This window comes from Chenopodium quinoa, unplaced genomic scaffold, assembly GCF_001683475.1.
Source record: "Chenopodium quinoa cultivar QQ74 unplaced genomic scaffold, ASM168347v1, whole genome shotgun sequence".
Taxonomy (NCBI): domain Eukaryota; kingdom Viridiplantae; phylum Streptophyta; class Magnoliopsida; order Caryophyllales; family Amaranthaceae; genus Chenopodium; species Chenopodium quinoa.
Genome location: NW_018742577.1, coordinates 3,697,292 through 3,716,804, shown reverse-complemented (window position 1 = coordinate 3,716,804; position 19,513 = coordinate 3,697,292). Strand labels below are relative to the sequence as shown.

Sequence of the window (19,513 nt, the reverse complement as noted above, 5' to 3'; positions counted from 1 at the left end):
ATTCAAAAGTTATCTATAAAATGTAATAGAGGTAGTACTCAGCTACTTTAAGAGCATGTTTGATTCTTTGGTAAGAGTGTTATTTGGTTGGAAATGAATTCAATTAAAGTACTTCGTATTGAACCATTACAAATGCCAAATATTACCATTACCATTACTTGAGGGTAATGGTTTCCACATATTTGTTACCTCTTTAAAACCTAAGATAGCAATTAGGCATAAGAAAAAAGGTACTCCATAAAATATGGAAGAGACGAAAATAAGGTGAGTGGGGTAAGAAAAAAAAAGGTAGGAAAAGTAAAAGAGAGTGTAAAAAGGTGGTTGGTATAAGAAGTGTTGAATAAAGTATAATAGAGGGAGTGAAAAATGTTACAAAAAATGAAATAAAGTAAAAGTGTAAAGAACTTTCCAAAATCTATGAAAATAAAAGCGTAAAAAACTTTTAAAAACGTACTAAAACGAAAGTGTAAAAAACTTTCAGGAACGTACATACATTAGTAACTTTTTCATAAAATGCAATTGAAATGCAAAAGCTATAAAGATAAATGCATTATCACCCTTCACCAACTTAATACATTCCCCCGTTACAACATAATTCACCATTTTTTTCAAACTCTAAAACGACGAGTTTTTGCAATGTATTCTTCGTAAACTTCCTCCATAACATGCCATTTTGGTTGCGATGTTGGAGATTTTTTTTATTTTTTTTTATGCTCCCCTTGATTTTTTTAATTGCATCAGTTTTATTGATACATTTTTCGAGACGTAACTTTGATCGTTAGAGTAATATATTTAGTTGTCTATTAATAAAAATTGTTACAAATTAAATTATGAAAATAGACATTGTGACTATTTAATGATATACTATATAATAACAATATTTTATTTTTTAATAGTAAAAAAATTAAATAAAACAATATGTGAATAATACAAAAGTCAAAGTAATACATTTAAAAAAACGAAGAGAGTATATGCTTGTTAGTGTGGGTCCCACCTCTACACAAACCAATGCATAATTTCCACCATTTGGTGGCGAAATTCTACCATGGAACTCCACAGTTAAAAAAAAAAAAAAAAAAAAAGAGGAAGGTAAGGAGGATCGGAGCTCAAGTTAACAAAATTTTAACTCAAAATTACTCCATCCGCTTTAAAAATACAGTAAATATTTAAAAACGAAGGGAGTATTCTCCAATGACATGGATGAGCTTAATGACTCATATCATAGGATTGATATGACTCTAGTTTCAATTAAACTAGTGCATGTACAATCTTCATGTGTCAATTAGGAGCAATTTAAATAACAAGTACAAATACAAATCCTCTACGTTTTTCTATTCTCTCTCCTCTCAATCAACCTCTCCTCTCTCTCTCTTCTTCAATGGCGATTGGAGCAATGCTTAAGGCTTTCCGACTTCGCAACGCAAGCTTTTCTTTCCGACAATCCACCACTTCACGATTTGTAAGCTTCTCTTTTTCAATCATCTCAAATTCTTGGGACGAGGGAGTTGATCATTGCATTACCATCGAATTTAAGTTATTATCCATTGATTTTTGATTATTAGATCGAAATTTTAACCAATTAACACTGATTTTGGATGGGTGATTGTTAATTTATGGTTGGTAATTGTTTGACTGTTTGAATTCGAACTTAGTTTACTGTTTGATTGATCAATTGAATTTGAATTATGTGACTAGCAATTGTTGTTTGGAAATTGAAAGTAATCACTGAAATACATATTTGATTATGGTGGAAAATCATGGTTAATTAGGGCTGATATTTTTGATATGATTACTTGCAATGCTAGTAAGTAGTGGTTGTAATTATTTGGAAGATTAGCTATTGAAAGTTTGAAAATTAAATTTCCTTGTTACACAATTTATTCATCAGTAAACTGCAATAGAGTTTTAGTTAGCTCCTTCGATTGAGATGTGCACTTCTAACTCCGCGATAGATAGTCTGATTGCTGTTGTGTGTTTTTATTTTAGCGGCCGTATGATTGCTTCATTTGTCTAATGGTGAAATTGATTTGTAATGTCACGTTTCTGTTTTAGATATAATAAAAGAGTGTGCAACTCGGTTATAATTTTCGTTAATGGTCCATCTGTGTGTGTTTTTGTTGTAACGAGTAAATGTTGCCTTCTTTGAGGACTGAACCTACAAATCCAACCCAACCCTTAATTCATGGTGAACATTAAACCTGTGATGCAGATGCAAGAGGGGAAACTCCTACTAATTGAGCTTCCCTTTGCTGCTCCTTATTGTTTTATTGTTCATATATCTGTATTAGAAAGTGTGTTATGTTTTGCTCAACATCTTTCTTCTATGTTTAGATGTTTAGATTTATTGAAACTTAAACAATGGTATGTGAGTCTGGTGAATGTGGTTCTTGGTTTGGCCTGTCTCAGTAATTGCTCTCTCCATGTCTTCTGGATTCAACTGTCTATTTTTATGCTGTTGTGACCATCATCATATGTTTATGCAATGCTTGCACCTCGTGTAGTTTGTTGCTTCACTTTTACATTTTCTGATATACTGATCAAATGTTGCAACTTTATAAGCAAATCTTTCTTTTCAAATCTTGCATACTTACTCTAGTTTTTAACATGTGGTTAAATCAAGGAGATCAATTTCTATTTTAGAAGTGGCTATAGCCTACACATGTAACATGTGTATCAATAATCAATTATTATCATCATATTGTGATTCTGTAGAATGCATGAAGTTGATCACCTTATTTGTGTTTAATGAGGCTACATCTACTGTTTAATGGAACAGATTAGCACGTTGGTGTTGGCTGAACATGAAGGAGGTTCCATCAAGTCATCGTCTATTAGTTCTGTAGAGGCTGCAAAGTGTTTAAGTAAGGATAATTCGATCTCCATGCTATTGGCAGGTTCTGGTCCTTCTCTCCAACAAGCTGCAACACATGCTTCCTTGTGCCATCCCTTAGTTTCACAGGTATGTGCCTTTTCTTATTTAATGTAGACTTATAGGATAATATCATTCACTTGGCGTTTATAATATGACTTAAAATCTTTGAACAAAGTAGAAACAAACAAAGAATTTTGAGATAAGTGGTAAAACAAAGAACACACAAAACAAAGAAATAAGCAACTTTGACACTACTGAAAATTTGAGCTGGATAGCCAATGGAAGTTGAATTTTTTTATTTCACTACTATTTGTGGTCAAATCTAGCCATTTTGGAAGAAAAGTTTTCATGGAGTTGCCATCTGAATATTGGTGGTTTTTCTAGTAAGAGTTGGAAATAGCTGTCAATGACTTGTTTACCATACAAACTTGTCATATCCGTTTGTATTTTGTTCTGAGAAGCCTTGAGCAGCTTTCTAAATCTCTAAAATTCTACTTCGTATTTTTGAAAGCTAATTCTTCCATTGGGCTAAAAGATGTCTTTTTTATTGGATGATCATGGTTACCCTATCTTTTTTAGAAGTATGTACCTTGAACTAGTAAAGTGTAAAAATAGTACTATCTTGTGCTAATGATATGTCTTGTAGGTGCTTGTGGCCGATTCAGATAAATTAATGCATCCTTTAGCTGAAACTTGGGCAAATCTGGTTGAATTAGTTCAGAAGAAAGGTGGATACACACATATTCTTGCTGCTTCTGGTTCATTTGGTAAAAATATATTGCCCCGTGCAGCTGCGCTTTTAGATGTTTCTCCAGTAACTGATGTAACTGGGATACCTGGGTCTCATCAATTTGTGAGGTATTTTTGCTACTCCTATCTGCTTTTGTTATCTCACAAAATAAGCATACAAATGTTGGACTTTTAAGGAGAAGTACATTAAAAAATACATGTAGCATAGATGTAATGTTGAGATGGATGTGTGTTAAGTTGGTAACACCTTGAAAGATAAAATTAGGAATGTACATATTTGGGGAAAGTTGAAGTTACAGATATTGAGGATTATATAACTATATAAGGGAGAATAAAATACGATGCAGTGGCCATGAAGGTGAAGGGTTTGGCTATTGGAATTTTCAAAAAAAAAGTTTAGGGAGACTAAAGATGACTTGGATCTAGGGAGTGAATAATGATATGATGAAAGTTGGTTTGCAAGAGCATGTAGCACTGGATAAAAGTGAATGGAGGAATAGTATCTTTGTAGATGACCACCTAAAATAGATTCTTGGTTCATGCATCTGATTCATCATTCTAGTTTGGATTTTGTTGTTATTATTCCTTTTTCTTCTTGATAAAATTGCTAAGACTATTATTCTAAAACCCACTGGATTTTATGTGTCAATGACTATGACAGGCCAATATATGCTGGAAATGCTCTTTGTACAGTTAAATATACTGGCGAGTCTCCATGCATCTTGACTGTCCGTGCTCCTTCATTTCCAGTTCCAGCATCTGAAACAAGATCCGATGCTGCTCCTATTACTCAGGTTGATCTCTCAGCCTTTGGTGAAGGTCTGTGTTTAGTTTATATACAAGCTTTTTCTGTTGTCACACTTGGCAGTGAATATAGCCATTGCCATTTTAATTTTGAATTAGATTATATGAAATGAGAGCCTCAAGGTGGTATTGGACAGCAACTTATACAATTCCGAGTCATGAACTAGGAAATTTTGTCAAGAACTACCAATTAAAACACGTGTTTTAGAAACAACTACCTATTAAATTTTTTTTTTTTTCCAAAAAACTACCAAAAAGTTATAGAAAGTTTAACTAGCACTACCACTCTAACAATTCTGGCTAGAATCTCCGGCATGTGGGTCCCACTTTTTACCTTTCCTTCGTAAAATCACCATCTAAATTGACTAAATTACCCTTCTTAAAGGTAAAAAGTGGGAGCCACATGCCGGAGATTCTAGCAGGAATTGTTAGAGTGGTATTGCTAATTAAACTTTTTACAACTTTGTGTAGTTTTTTGAAAAAAAAAATTAATAGGTAGTTGTTTCTAAAACACGCGCTTTAATTGGTAGTTCTTGACAAAATTTCCCATGAAATACATGTATATATCTGTGCTTTTAAGTATAGTTTTTATGAGCTCTGATTCTGGTAATTCATTTGCAGAAATTCTGGATAAATCTAGATTTGTTAAGCGTAGCACTCAGGAAACTGAGCGCCCAGACCTTGGAAATGCACGCATTGTAGTGACTGGAGGACGAGGTTTAAAAAGTGCTGAGAACTTCAAGTTGATCGAGAAGCTTGCTGAGAAACTTGATGCAGCAGGTATTTAAAAACATTTAACATATGTTTGTTAATTACTTTACATAAATATGAGCTTGAGTTAAATATCTTTTACACTTTTCTTCTGTGCTTAACATGTGTAACATAGCAGGTAATTAACCTGTATTTTTTCCTTGCTTCCTTCTAGTTGGAGCTACACGTGCTGCTGTTGATGCAGGATTCATTCCCAATGAATTACAGGTAAATCAGTGACCCTGAATCCTTATTGTGCTTATAGACTGCTTGATCTAAGATCTGTATTTTTGTTTTCATTGTCTAGTTCCCTGTGTTTAATATTTGTAGCTTCACTATGAAAGGGTGCAGGTTGAAGCTTTTTATGAACAGATCAACATTAACATTTTAAAATTGTGTAATCATTTTAAGGACCTCTAAAATAGATATCACTTCCTACATTAAGAGCTCAAACAAGACTTAGTTTCAAAATCTTGGAACTCAAAAAACGCCCCGTGTTTAATATTTGTAGCTTCACTATGAAAGGGTGCAGGTTGAAGCTTTTTATGAAAAGATCAACATTAACATTTTCAAATTGTGTAATCATTTTAAGGACCTCTAAAATAGATATCACTTCCTACATTAACAGCTCAAACAAGACTTAGTTTCAAAATCTTGGAACTCAAAAAATGCCGTCAAATCTATTAAGGTAAGTATTTTGCATGGAATCAAAAGAAAACCTCTTAGAAAAAAACTCATACATCTTTTGTGTGTGTGTGTGTTTGTGTTGTGAGGGAGGGGGAGGAGGGGGTGTAGGTGGGGTGAAAGACTGAAGGCTAAACAAATACAAAGTATTAAATATCCTATCTAGTGCTTCAACAATATTAAATTCCAACAATACGCTGATATTAGTATAACAACATCAACATCGACATCCAAATTGCATAGAGCTATGGACGCCTTCACAAATGGGAAGGCTACAGTGTAAAGTTAAATTTTAGCTGAGTCAGACAGAAAGCTTTTATCGTCAATACAATCTCTGTTTTTGATCCATAGTAGGTTCCCTAGATAGTTTTCCATTGACGTTTAGTATGCAACACTCAACTCACTGTTGGTGCTTATAGAAATATAGAGCGATAAATATAAAATTATTCATCATATAGTTTACTGAACACGGTCATTTTTAACTTCGAGTTTTTTTTTTCCTGTCTTTGTCTTTGTTTCAGGTTGGACAGACAGGAAAAATTGTTGCGCCAGAGCTGTACATGGCTTTTGGGGTATCAGGAGCCATTCAACACGTGGCTGGCATGAGAGACTCCAAAGTGATTGTAGCAATAAATAAGGACGCAGATGCCCCCATATTCCAGGTAGGAAAACAGCTTTCTTATCTTTATTGCTTAATTGCATATGAAACTGAAGATTTATATTTGATTTTCTGTACCCTTGATTCATGAAAGTACATTTGCATCTAGAAACGCTGAATCACAGCAATTATGCGAATGTACATCTTCCTCCCCTCCGTTCTTTCTCAGTGATTAGGAATTGGAAATCAGATTGCATATTGGTGAGCCAATGTGGAACTAATGCAATAGTGCAATACCCATAACCTAATTTGACATATTACCACGGAAAAGATCATGTTAAGGCGTGTTATAGATGCACTAATTCAGGAATGATATAAAACTTGGCCCTCCAATTTGGGAATTAGTATGATCACTTTTCTCCTTATTGCATATAAGAACTTAATATATAGTCGGAACTAGTATGATATGATTTATGCATGGAAATTAGTATTAGGTACTGCCTACCGAAAATTGGAAACTTATGCCTGAGGAATCACCTCCAGTCACCCTTCCAATAACACAGTTTATCACAGAATGCTGCTATCACACTATCTTTTTCTTCAAAATTTTTTTTTTTTTTTTTTTTTTGAAGAATCTTTTTCTTTGAATTTGAATTTAGCATACGTTTATTTTGCAGGTGGCGGACTATGGGCTTGTTGGTGACCTGTTCGAAATAATACCAGAGTTGCTAGAGAAACTTCCGGAGAAAAATAAAAAATTGTAAATTTTAGTGACAGGGCTCACTGTATATGACCATCAAGTTATCAATATGACAAATTGACAAGGCCTGTCTTACACAAGGTGCTGTTATTTACAAGCCCTCAATTTTAGTTGTAGCAGTTCAGGACCTGTGGAAACATTTATTTCCATTCATATCCTTGTACAGTAATGAACTAGACTTTGTATTCCCTGGAAAAATAACATACTCCTTATCAATATATTGTTATAAAATTTTAAAAACCCTGCCTATAATACTTGTACGTTTCCGTATTTACTTACTATATTTACCCTTTTTTTTTTTTTTTTTTTTTTTTTTTTTTTTTTTTTTTTTTTGGAAAGCTAAACATCGCCCTCGAATCTCCAAGTAACGTCCGCATTTATAACCTAAAAATACGCTCCTACCCTTGTTATAAAACTAATCAAATATAATTTACAAAAAATTACAATTAACAAAATAAGTATTTAGTTCAAAAGTTTTTAACAGACAAAAACATCTGGGATCTGGCTCGTCCAAGTTGAGCTTTTCTACAGGTTTTATTAGAAAATCTTGAGATTTTATTTACTAATGGTCATCACAAAACATATAAAAGTCCTTCCCGTTGGCTACCCTACTCTCGCAGTCAATGCAAACTAACAATTTCATACTTCACTTCCTCACAATCTCACATATTAGCTAGTCAAAGGCATAAACTAAAAAGTTACCCAATTTATATTGTCAAACTATGTAAATTATGATCAGTGGTCACCAGTCACCAACGAGGCAACAACCATCGGTTACCACCATAAATTTTGCACAACAGAGTAGGAAACGTCCAGAAATTTCGAATCTTGGACGGTGGTTCGAACTTTTTGGGCGGTTCCACATGAAACGCCTAAAAATTACGAATCTCCGTCGAAAATTCGAAATTTCTGGGCGTAGAGATTTCGAAATAATTGGGCGTTTCCGCCCATTTCAGAAAAATAAAAAAAAATTACTTTTGATGCGCCGGCATCCCCCACAACGGCCTTCCCCTTGTCCTACAGGCATTTTCGCGAGATGGTGATGCGTAGATCTACAGTTTCGGATGTTTTTGAAGTGTGGGTGGTGGTGATTTTGTAAGTAAAGGGAGGAGGTGGTGGTTGATGAGGATTGTAATGAAATGCATGTTGTACTGGGAAGAAGCAAAATACAAACCCAATTTCTCTCTCCTGAAAATAGGAAGAAAGTGGGGGAAGGTGGCGAGATGGGATTACAAACCCAATTTCTTCTCATCTTTGATTTTTTTTTTTTTCGCCTAATTGTTTTTTTTTTTTAAGAAATTTAATTAATCACATTCACATTCACATTCTTTGATTTCCATCAATTTTTATTTTTTATTTACAATTTTGCTGAATTTTCTAATTTAATTTTGAAAGTTTTTAGAGTGGAGTGAAATTGGTAGCGGTGAAAGTGATTGGAGAATAGAGATGGTAGTTTTTGTTTACAGATAAGGGTAAGTTTGTAAATTAGGTTTATTTTGTGGGCGTTATTTGGAGATTTGAGGGCGGTGTTTAACAATCCCTTTTTTTTTTTTTTACATTCACCCAACCTTTTACTATATTTACATACTGTTATCATACTTTTACACCCATGTACTGGTTACTTTTTTCATAATTTAAGGTAAAACAAAAAAAAAAAAAAAAAAAAAAAAGAGATACGGACTAATATTTAGTTTTTGTCAATAATAATCTTTTATGTCCAATGAAAATCGGGTGACTTGAAAACAATTTTTTTTTTTTTTTTTTTTTTTTTGACGGGAAGCAAACAAGTAAATTAAATGCCAATAGCATTCATAAGTACATATGGGGCTACATTAGGGGGAACAAAGTTTTCCCAAATTTGCTCAAAATCGAAAGGAATGAAATTTGCAAGGTTATGGGCTACCGTATTGCCTTCCCGTCTCACATGACTCCGTTGTATGCTACCGTAGGGAGTGCTCTGTGCCATTGCATCGCCTAACACCAAGTCCAAATCAGTGCTATACATTGCCTCCTTCGTAAGTCTTGTGATAATGGCTTGACAATCTGACTCAATTACTGCATTGCTATATCCAAACTTGGAGCCGAAGCTTATTGCCCAAACGACTGCCTTCGCCTCAGCTATTTCGATCGACCACCATGCGCGAATCCTTCTCGATGCTGCAAACAAAACTGCCCCCTTATCGTTCCTCGCAACCACTCCCAACCCAACCCAGCCATCACTCATTACAGATGCATCTGCATTAATCTTGATGGTCCCAATAGGAGGGGGAGTCCATCTTTTCGGGCTTGAGCAAAGACTGACAGCAGCAGCTCTGTTGGAGGCTTTGGATAAGTTGGTACTTTCCTCGACCCATCTCAATACCCTGGCTACAAGCAAATCCACGATAGCATCCTTCCCTTGAAACACCTCATATTCCTATCCTGCCATATTCCCCACATTAGATAGATGCCTCGGATCATGACTTCTTTCTCCACATCCTTCCAACTTTCAATCAGGTCACATGGAGATAAAGAGCCCACATCTTTTCTCATCTCTGCACTGCCCAACTTGACCCAGAGATTCTTGATTCGCTCGCACTCAAAGAAAGCATGCTGCCAGGTTTCGGCTTCACATTCACACCATGGGCACAAGTCAATTTCCATAAGGTGACGGTGCTTTAAGAGCCAACGAACAGGGATCGTGTTTGTACATAGCCGCCACAGAAAATTACGAGCTTTCGGGATTACATTCGCCTTCCATATGTCAACCCAAGCACGGTGGAAGTCATCAAGGTTGCAACCCTTACCAAGCATGTAGGCTGTCTTCACATTGTACATGCCGTTTTTTGAGAAGGCCCGTGTCAATTCATCTGGTGGAGTTCTTGAGCTTAAAGGGATTGCAAGAATGCCTTTTAAATCTCTTTCATTAAAATGAACTTGCAGCCGTTCATAATCCCAAGCCATGTTCTCGAAATTTATTAGATCACTAACCTTTGTTAGCTCCGACGTAGGGGCGCTAGTTGTAAACCGACCCTCATCATCACAAATCCATGGGTCAGTCCAAATATTAATACTGTCCCCGTTACCCACTCTCCATAGCACCCCCTCTTTCATGAGTGCCTTTGATCCCCATATACTCCGCCATGAGAAACTACCACCGTAGCCAAGATAAGAACCCAAGAAGTCCGAATTGTTGTAGTATTACTAGTAAAAAAATCTTACTTAGACTGGAATTTTAAAAAATTACTAGTACAAAAAATTTCGGATAAGCATACTGCTATTCTCCACTGCTCCTCTTTAATTTCACGGTATCCACTTCTATCCTGTGCCTTTATTTTTTTTTATTTTTTATTTTATACAAGTAAATGAATTAAGTTGTAAGAGTTATTTTTTTTTTCCCAAGAAGAAAAATAATTTCATCAATGAAAGATAGCCAAATGGCACTTACAAACAATTTCTAGAAAATCTAAAATTCCAACACAAGTACAAATCACCTTAGAACTAGTTACATCGCAGATTCGATCAACAATCGCCTTAATAAAAAACTTCATCCGAAGCAATACAATCTGTGAATTAGCACGAATTCGGCTTGAGATCCATGGATGAATAGTTGTTTGGGTGATAAACTTTATATGGTCTTCTAGATACTTTCGGAGATTATGAAACCCTAAATCTTCAATCTTTGACAGACGAACAAACAAAGAAATAAGCCTAATAGGATAATCATCATCATAAAGATGAGATCCAATTATTGAAAGCAATTAAAAAGTTTTTTTGGGGCTTACCACCAGTAAAAATACCAGTGGAAGCCCCCACAAAAACTTACAATTGAGACCAGATAAAAAGAGATGAAAGAGAAAAAGAGAAGAGTGAAGGAACACCTTCAAAAAAGCAGAAATATCTAGCAATGGAGGCTAGAAAAACTCTCCCAAGAAAGAAACCCTAGAAGGAACCAAAAAACCCTCCCAAGTTATAAGAGTTACTAAAAGGAGTAGTGTTGCAATTTTTTTTATCATCATAAAGTAAATAGTGCTGCATAAAAGTAGTGAAACAGATGGTGTATCAATTTAATTTCTCAAATTTGTGTGTCCAATATTATCCTTTGTTTGTTCGTTCTGTTTGTGTAAAAAAAAAAAAAAAAAAAAAATTATCCTTTATTATTTTTGTCTACACAAATTCTTATATGTGACTAGCCACATGGTGTGACCACTTCACATAATCACATACTATAAGACAATTAAGTAAGTAATAGGGGTCCGGTGATGAGCAAATAGGGTTACCTTAACGTATGTAGGTTACTTAAATGAGAAAAAGGGGTTACTCTCTTAAATTTGTGGAATTATTCCTTCATTTTTTAAAACAACAGAATATGGGTTACTTAAATAAACAAATGGGGATATTTATTTCTAAATTACTTGATTTTACTCGTATAATGAATTTGGGTTACTTTTATGGATAACATCGGGTTACTCTTATGAAAAAATGAGGTTACTCATACATTTAAATGAATATTACTCTTATAAACCAATGTGGCCACACCGTATGGCTAGCCACATACAAGACTTTCCCTATTATATCTACATTATTATGTTGTTAATTGCACATTAGGGGATGTTTGGTTGGGCCTTTTGGAATGGAGTAAAAGCCATTCTAATGTTTGGTTGAGCATTTTTTGCCATGGAGTCTTGTACTAATGGTATCTAACTCTATTCCAAACCTCTATGATTTCATACCCACCCCCACCCCCACCCCAAAGATTTCAAATCTATTCTAACTAGATAGAAACTCTAAGTAGATACAAATCCATTTCAATTTCACATCAAAGTATAGTAAATATGTGTCATATTATATAGTACACATTAATTAATTAATGATACTAAAGTAAAATATTTGTTGATTCTTATACTCTCTACGTGTTTTAATAAGTGTTATAATTTGACTTTTTTTTTTTTTTTTTACTATTCATGTAATGGTTTTGACTTGATTAATTTACTAATATATAAAAAACAAGTATTATTTTATAATCCATGGTGGAATTCGTTATAATGTATACTATCATAATATCAATTTTCTTATTATTTTACTAGCATATAATTAGATAGATTAATGGTCAAAGTCGTGTCTCAACATGCGTGTTTGATCAAAGTATAACACTTATTAAAATACAGATGGAGTACAATACTTCATTTTTTGTGTAGACTATTTAACCCTTGAGGATCTTTAGATAATAGACCTTAAACCTCAATTTTCGTAATAAGAAAAAGACGTTCAACATTAGTCATCACCAACTCACTCTTTTTCCCCTCATTTACTTGAGACTCTCATGCCGTCACCATTGATAAATTGATATTTTTTTGTTTGTAAAACGCAAAATAGGTCTCACATTTACATTTGACTTACCTTAAAATCAAAAGGTACCCCAAACCGCTTTACAGAATCACCAATTATCCACAACCCGTGAATGATGAACTTCATAATACCAAACTCACGAGAAGATCTGAGCACTCCACAAGCTTTCGTCGCATTCACTGACTGAAATACAAGTATAATTTTTAATAATTTAATATAACTTAACGAAAATAATAATAATAATAATAATAATAATAATAATAATAATAATAATAATAATAATAATAATAATAATAATAATAATAATAATAATAATAATAATAAAAACAAATAAGTTTTAAGCGAAAATGTATTACTGATAAACAAAATTAAAAATTAAAAGTCGGCGTAAATGCAGCGGACGATATTAGCCAATTTGAAAGGACAGGAGGTACGAGCAACCTATTCTTCGGCAATTTTTCGTAAAACGATCATAATTTATTTTATTTTTATTTATTTATTTTTTTAATCATATTACACAAATGACTTATGGTTGGAAAGATCTTGAAACCAGCTATCACCTACACACTTAAGTCACCTCATGATAACTATTAGATTTAGAGATACCCGTTTTTAAAGTCAGCCCTAATAGACTTTAAGTCACAAATTAACATGGTTTGTAAACCGCTAATTGAATAAGCAGTTTATACTCTACTGTATACTTACCCAAAAGTCAAACTTTTTTTTTCTCTTCCTCCCAAAAAGTATGAACTAAACTAATCGCGGTTTTACATTATTCTATTTATTAATATTGAAATTAACTTATTTTTGTTGTACTTATTTACAAGTAGGATCCGAAAGTATAGGAAATAATATGGACTTAAAAAACTTAACCTTATACGACAAGGTTGATCTTAATTGAACTTATTGTACTTTATTTTTATTTTTTAAATAAAGTCATATGACATCTACAAGAGATTTATATCAAATAGATACATGACAATTGAATTAAATAAAAACATATTTTCAGTAAAGTTACGATCGTTGTTGCAAATCGTACATTCTTTATACCCTTTTTCACGCCGCTGAGATTTACAGTTTTCTTCAACGAAGGCTTTTATCGATTTGTAGTAGCCGTGATGAAAATTTTCGCCTGATTTGCCTGGTTGTAATCGAAAGATTAACCTCTTTTTCGATCCCGCACAAATCTTTAACCATGAAACAACTCTACAACAATCCATCAAACAAAAAAACAAACACCCTCTCAAAAGAGGGAAGAAAAACCTTTTCTTTTGAAGGAGAAAAATCCTCCTTAAAAAGTAGAAAAACCCTTTCTTACAAGGGAGAAACGTTCCTCCTAAAAGAGGAAAAGTTATTATAAACCTTGAACAAAAAAAAAAAAAGGTAAAGACGCACAAAAAACAAAGATGGGGGCTTTCTACTAGGGGTGGCAATTCGGGTTAGCAAGTCGGGTTCGGGTCAAATTTCGGGTTGTGCTTAGACTCTTCAAAAAAAGTGTAAAACTTAATAATATTACGAAATATGAAATTTGGGTCAAATCAGGTCGAATTCGGGTTGTTCGGTTCGGGTCGGGTTCAGGTTTCTCTCAGTAACTTCGGGTCGGGTTATCAAGTCGGGTCAGGGATTGGCCGCCCTACTTTCCACCGGTAAAAATCGATGGAGGTCCCTCCAAAATTCAACAATATAATGGAGGCTATGGTTTTTGGAGAGAGGAGAGGGGATATTGTACCTTTTCAAACTTAATTGGAACTAATTGAACTTTGTCAAATTTGGTTGAAACTTAGGCCATGTTTTAGTTCATTTTATTGATACTTATTCAGAAAAAAAATGTTCAGATCAAATCAGAAAAAATAAGTTCATATTAGATCATTAAAAATGATTTATGACACACTTTATTGCTGAACGTTTTTTTATCACTAAATATCTTTAGATCATATTATACCTAATTGACGTACTTAGTATATTTGGAATTCATTAAGGTAGTGTTTGGATAAAGGAATTCATTTGAAATCCTAAATCAATTCCCTGTATTATAATGCTTGAATTTCAATTGTGAAAATTGATATTATTAGGACTTATGGTAGCCCCTTTATCTATGATTGCCTTCAATGGATGAAATGACAAAGCATTTAGTTGCAGAGACGTCAAGGAGTAGTGATGGTGAAAGAAGGAGATGAAGTGAGCTTGATGAAAAATTAATTGAAGGGTTGGTAATGTGTTAATAGGCTGATGGGCTTAGTAGAAGGAGCAAGGGATATGTCTGGGAATTACAAATGCGACTTTAAAAGTTGTCATTTCAAATTCTATGCTACTAAGGTATGTGGTTTCCATATGGGTTCCCAATCCATTTCATTCCAATTTGTTGAATCAAAAGACCCCTAAAAGCCCTGAATTCTAACAATATAAAAAGAGAAACCAGCAAATTTATATTCAGAATTTTAGTGTAGTTTTTAAGGAAGTTCCTCATTTTATAAATGCAGGTAAATCTTCACATAAAGATGAGAAATTGACATCATGGAGGAGTCTGCATTCTGCATAATACTTGGTATTTATAATTTCGCGAAGTCTTTAATAACGTAGTAAAATATTAATATTAGACTGTTTTTTTTTGAATTATTATTTTACATATTTATATGTACTTGATATTTGTATGTGCTGAGGTTAACATATACCAAAAGAGGCGCATATTTTGCATGTACTTGCTCCAATTTTGATTTTACTAGGTATTTTGACTATTTTCCTGGAGGTTCTCTTAATTTTTTTTCTTTTTCTTGCGAGCCTTTTAGAAAGAAAAAATAACCTCCAATTTTGACATTTCAATCCTAGATTTATTCACAAGCATGCTCCATTTACCAATAATAATTTTGTATAACAATCTACACAAATTACCATTTCTCTTTCCTAGCTCTCTCTATTTAAATAAACCTCCTTCTAGCTAGCTTAGGATCTTACTATGAAGAAATTAGACTATTTTCTACATACAGAACATTGTCCGTATTTTCTTTCAATGTTCTGATCTACTTTTTCTTCTTTATTCAATCCATATATATGTGAGAAGGCGAATTTATCACCAACTTATTCAATTCTTTGGGTTTTTAATTCTTAAAAGTTGGTATGCTGAATTTTATTATGGAGTAAATAGTTAGGAAAGTGGTCTAGGTTCAAAAAGGGTTTGGAGTCTTTCGTCAATTTTTTAATCAAAACAATTATAAAACAGATCAAATTGTACGTAGGCTTTCACCAGGAAATATGTGAAATATCAAAAAACATTGCTCTAGCCTCTAGCTAGTCAAGCTTGAAGCGTTGGAGATTAGAGTTGTGCTGAAATATGTGCTTTACTAATCTTTATAGTAATTTTACATGTATTATGTTTTATTATTATTAATGATATTCTTCTCATATAAAAAGCAAAAGCTTGTTTTTTTTTTTTTTTTTTTTTTAATATACATTTATATGTTTTTTTTTTAGAATAATGAGTTTGCTTAGCTTTACAGCTGCATATTGGCTTGATTAGAAATTTAGAATCGCAAATAAAATATTGCTAGTACAAATATTAGAGCATAGATGAAGTAATTATACGACAATCAAATGATTGTCATGAACTCATGATTGTATGTAGTTTGTGTCTGTTTAATTTTTGTCGTACAATTTGGTCTGAATCCTAACTACCTATAAATCCAAAAGAATAATATGGATATAAAAAAGACCAAAACTTTAATTTTACTTTCGATTATGATGGATCAAAAGGACCAAAATTTGAAGTTAATGATAAATAATTTCTATCTCTAAGATTTTTTCCTTTTTATTTTTATTTTGTTTATTTAGACAATCACCATTAAAACAAGAAAAAATTAGAGATGGAGGGAGTAATTCCAATATACCATATAACTTTAATTTTTCTTTAAGGGAATCCTTATCTATGCAACTCTATAGACCAATTCAACTATAAAAATCTATCAAGTGTTGATCATTGTTTTTGTGTTTCCTTAGCTCAATTTTAAAATTATTGTAAGTTATTCCTATTTAGTAAATTTCACAAATATTGAATTGCAATGTTTTATTCCATATAAATTTTTGTACTACGAAATTGTAAATTTACCTTACAATATGGAATATTAATACAGAACAGATACACATAGTGCACCAGTTAAACTAGTACATAAATTTAGAATTAATAATTATGAAATTATCAAGTACATACGTGTTATGTTGTATTAAAAAAAATTTCTTAATTATATGGGAAAGTCATAAGTGGAGTCTATTATCCTTTTCTCTTTCCCCTTTTTCACATCCTTAATTTTTGTGCCTCCTTTAATTCCATATATGTTGTATTATTTTTTAAACGAAGAAAGTATATAAAACGTGCATGCAAAGTATATATCTAGAGAGGAAGTCTAATTAAGGGTTTAAGTATAAGTTAGGGATATAAATTTTCCCATTCCTATCCCCACATGCATCTAAGCCCCAAAAAACATTCTCCCTTTTCCTCCTACCTCTTAATCTCCCATTGTTGACCCATCACCTTGACCACCACGCCTACTCACATCAACCCTCGACCAACCATCATAACCACATACCGCCTGATCTGACTAGCTATTCAAGCCTATCTAGCCTTCACAAAGAACTTTTGACTCTTCTTAATCGGAAAACAAGAAGTATAAGTAGGATCGAAGAGAGTGTTACCGTATAAAAATGATATTTTGAGCTGAAGAACTTAATTTGGGTTTTAAATGGGGTAACCAGCTCAGGTAAGCAATAAGAGAATACAATATATAGATACATTTAAATTCTTTATTAGTACGACATGAAACCTAATTTATAGTCAAATAATATTACTTTTTACATAGTAAGACATTTGGCCTAAAGGATCTTGTTCATACATTCTAAATAACCCTAGCTATTTCCTCCATTATTATTGAATAATCATTAAATTGAATGGAGAGAAATCCCATTTTTGTTCTCCCCTACTCAATTTACATAAAGAGGAAGCTACACTGACAAACTAGGCCTGCATAATTGAATATTTCAACTAATTTGATTTAATAACATTGACATTGGTACTAAGCAAAGTCCTTTTTTCCTCAATTGGGTCTCTAGAAAATCCATATCAATGCCTTCCCCTTCCTTCTGTGAAGCTAGCCCATTTATTTCCTGCATAAAATCCAAAGTAGAATATTAATATAATGCCTTTGATTTCGTTCTATATTAACCGTCTTTTATGATTTAACACACGTGTTTACAAAAATTTTAATTGTCATATTTGACTTTAAATTAAAGCTGACAAATACTATCTTTTTATTTCTTAAGAAGAACGGTCCAATCAGACTAAGACCGATTACACGTAAGCCATGTTTGCTACACAAATCAAGCTAAGCTCTCCTACCAAATGCACCAAAAACTACTAGGTAACAATGTTTTTTTTTGGTCTAATAAAACCAAATAATACTCATATTGCATATTGTGCAATACATATACTTGTATCTTTTATTCGTATTTGTAGTGATAAAACTTGTTATTACTACGGTATTACCACTATCTTTAATTTACCATTGATGTCAATATCTACATACGAAGTACGAAGAACTCCGTAGCATTTACATATATCCTTAGCAATCGAGAACAGTACAGTTTCTAAAAAAACAAATGTACCAGTAAAAATATGTACAATTTTTTTGATAAATATGTGTTATAGTTACCTGTGAAGGATGTGACAAACAGGTGTACATGTCGTCCTTCGTATGCTTCCTCTGAAAATGGCTGGAATTATAAGCCTATTATAACACAATTTAACAAACAAATATAAACTTAATATTCTCCACAAACATTAAAAAATAAAAATAATACGAGAATTCATTATTTCTGTTGAATAAGTTGGTAATAACGTACCTGATAATAAACATCTTGGGTATCCAATTGTTTAGACTTCATGTATAAGTCCTTCAAATCATTAACCTACGCAAATAAGGAAGCAAATGGGTGAGTCGTCAATCTGAACAAAACTAACCATGAATAAAGGATATACGTTCATACAATAAATTTCTAATAGTATATATATATATATATATATTGATTATATTCCCTTCGTTTTTTAAATCTTTCATGTTTGACTTGCAGATGACACGTGTTGTGTAAAAAAGAAAAACAGGTCATGCTAACTCCTCTCTTTCTCCAACTTTATGAAATCACGAATGGGGACCAACTAAAAAACGGACCAAAAAGGAAATTGATCAGAAAGAAAAAAAAAAGACAGAGGGAGTAATGATAATACGTACGTACCTTGGGACTGTGGCTAGGAGAACTAGCAGTATCCTCTAACTCCTCATCAACAAACTTTTTGGCGTGAATTTTTCTATTTTGGGAGATTAGTTTACTACTGCAAAGCTTTCGCGTAGCACGGTGCTGAGAAGATGAGAAGGAAGTATGTTCATAATCTTCATCATCTTGATCTTGAATATTATCATAGTTATTGTTGGCTAAGAAATCTTCAAAGTACAAAGTCCAACCACTCTCTTCTGAACAATTTGAAGATTGAGATTGACTCATGTAATTTGTGGAGCTCATTGAATCATCCATACTTGTATATTTGTTCTAAAAAAAAAAAAAAACAACAACAACAAATTAAACAATAGTATCGAGTTATACTATATTGTTGTATGAATAATGAGTTTATGTTGACAATGTATTGATTCAACTGTTTTTTAACACCTATGAAAACAGCTCTTTGCTGGAAGGTCACATTTATAGCAAGTATAGTTGTATTTTGTGGTTATAAAATTGTGGGCCCATTGGATTGATTAATAATTACAAGTTGCATCTTTTTCTTTATCTTTGCAAGAAAATAAAAATAAAAATAAAAATAATTTTTTTTTTTTTTTTTCATTTTTACTAAAGTCTAAATGAGTAAATCAAAATCTCATGAGAATATTCAATAATAATAATAATTCTCATCTTATATCATTTTTCATGA

General features: G+C 32.8%; 3 protein-coding genes across 3 annotated transcripts; 1 reads left to right on the top strand and 2 right to left on the bottom strand.

Annotated features, from left to right (window-relative positions):
- The first annotated feature begins 1,278 nt into the window (after positions 1 to 1,278).
- LOC110721020 (electron transfer flavoprotein subunit alpha, mitochondrial-like) lies at positions 1,279 to 7,488 on the top strand. Its single transcript, XM_021900144.1, has 8 exons — positions 1,279 to 1,459; positions 2,777 to 2,959; positions 3,519 to 3,730; positions 4,284 to 4,441; positions 5,048 to 5,206; positions 5,352 to 5,404; positions 6,382 to 6,522; positions 7,136 to 7,488. The coding sequence occupies exons 1-8, from the start codon at positions 1,379 to 1,381 to the stop codon at positions 7,220 to 7,222; spliced, it is 1,074 nt and encodes a 357-aa protein (XP_021755836.1). The 5' UTR covers positions 1,279 to 1,378; the 3' UTR covers positions 7,223 to 7,488.
- Positions 7,489 to 9,010: 1,522 nt separating this feature from the next.
- Positions 9,011 to 10,161, bottom strand: LOC110720801. Its single transcript, XM_021899837.1, has 2 exons — positions 9,669 to 10,161; positions 9,011 to 9,585 (listed from the first exon to the last, which is right to left on the bottom strand). The coding sequence occupies exons 1-2, from the start codon at positions 10,159 to 10,161 to the stop codon at positions 9,011 to 9,013; spliced, it is 1,068 nt and encodes a 355-aa protein (XP_021755529.1).
- A 7,086-nt stretch (positions 10,162 to 17,247) lies between these two features.
- On the bottom strand, positions 17,248 to 19,271 carry LOC110720771. The gene is made up of 4 exons (XM_021899811.1): positions 18,823 to 19,271; positions 18,433 to 18,498; positions 18,243 to 18,317; positions 17,248 to 17,697 (listed from the first exon to the last, which is right to left on the bottom strand). Exons 1-4 carry the CDS (start codon positions 19,117 to 19,119, stop codon positions 17,572 to 17,574), a joined length of 564 nt encoding a protein of 187 aa, XP_021755503.1. The 5' UTR covers positions 19,120 to 19,271; the 3' UTR covers positions 17,248 to 17,571.
- Between the last annotated feature and the right edge of the window lie 242 nt (positions 19,272 to 19,513).

Coding starts and splice junctions, on each gene's coding strand:
- LOC110721020 (XM_021900144.1), top strand. CDS start 1,379: ATGGCGATTGGAGCAATGCTTAAGGCTTTCCGACTTCGCAACGCAAGC. Junction 3,731..4,283: donor GGGTCTCATCAATTTGTGAG/GTATTTTTGCTA, acceptor TGACTATGACAG/GCCAATATATGCTGGAAATG. Junction 4,442..5,047: donor TCTCTCAGCCTTTGGTGAAG/GTCTGTGTTTAG, acceptor ATTCATTTGCAG/AAATTCTGGATAAATCTAGA.
- LOC110720801 (XM_021899837.1), bottom strand. CDS start 10,161: ATGGCTTGGGATTATGAACGGCTGCAAGTTCATTTTAATGAAAGAGAT. Junction 9,586..9,668: donor GAAAGAAGTCATGATCCGAG/GCATCTATCTAA, acceptor ATTTGCTTGTAG/CCAGGGTATTGAGATGGGTC.
- LOC110720771 (XM_021899811.1), bottom strand. CDS start 19,119: ATGGATGATTCAATGAGCTCCACAAATTACATGAGTCAATCTCAATCT. Junction 18,499..18,822: donor CTCCTAGCCACAGTCCCAAG/GTACGTACGTAT, acceptor TTATTTGCGTAG/GTTAATGATTTGAAGGACTT. Junction 18,318..18,432: donor CCCAAGATGTTTATTATCAG/GTACGTTATTAC, acceptor GTGTTATAATAG/GCTTATAATTCCAGCCATTT.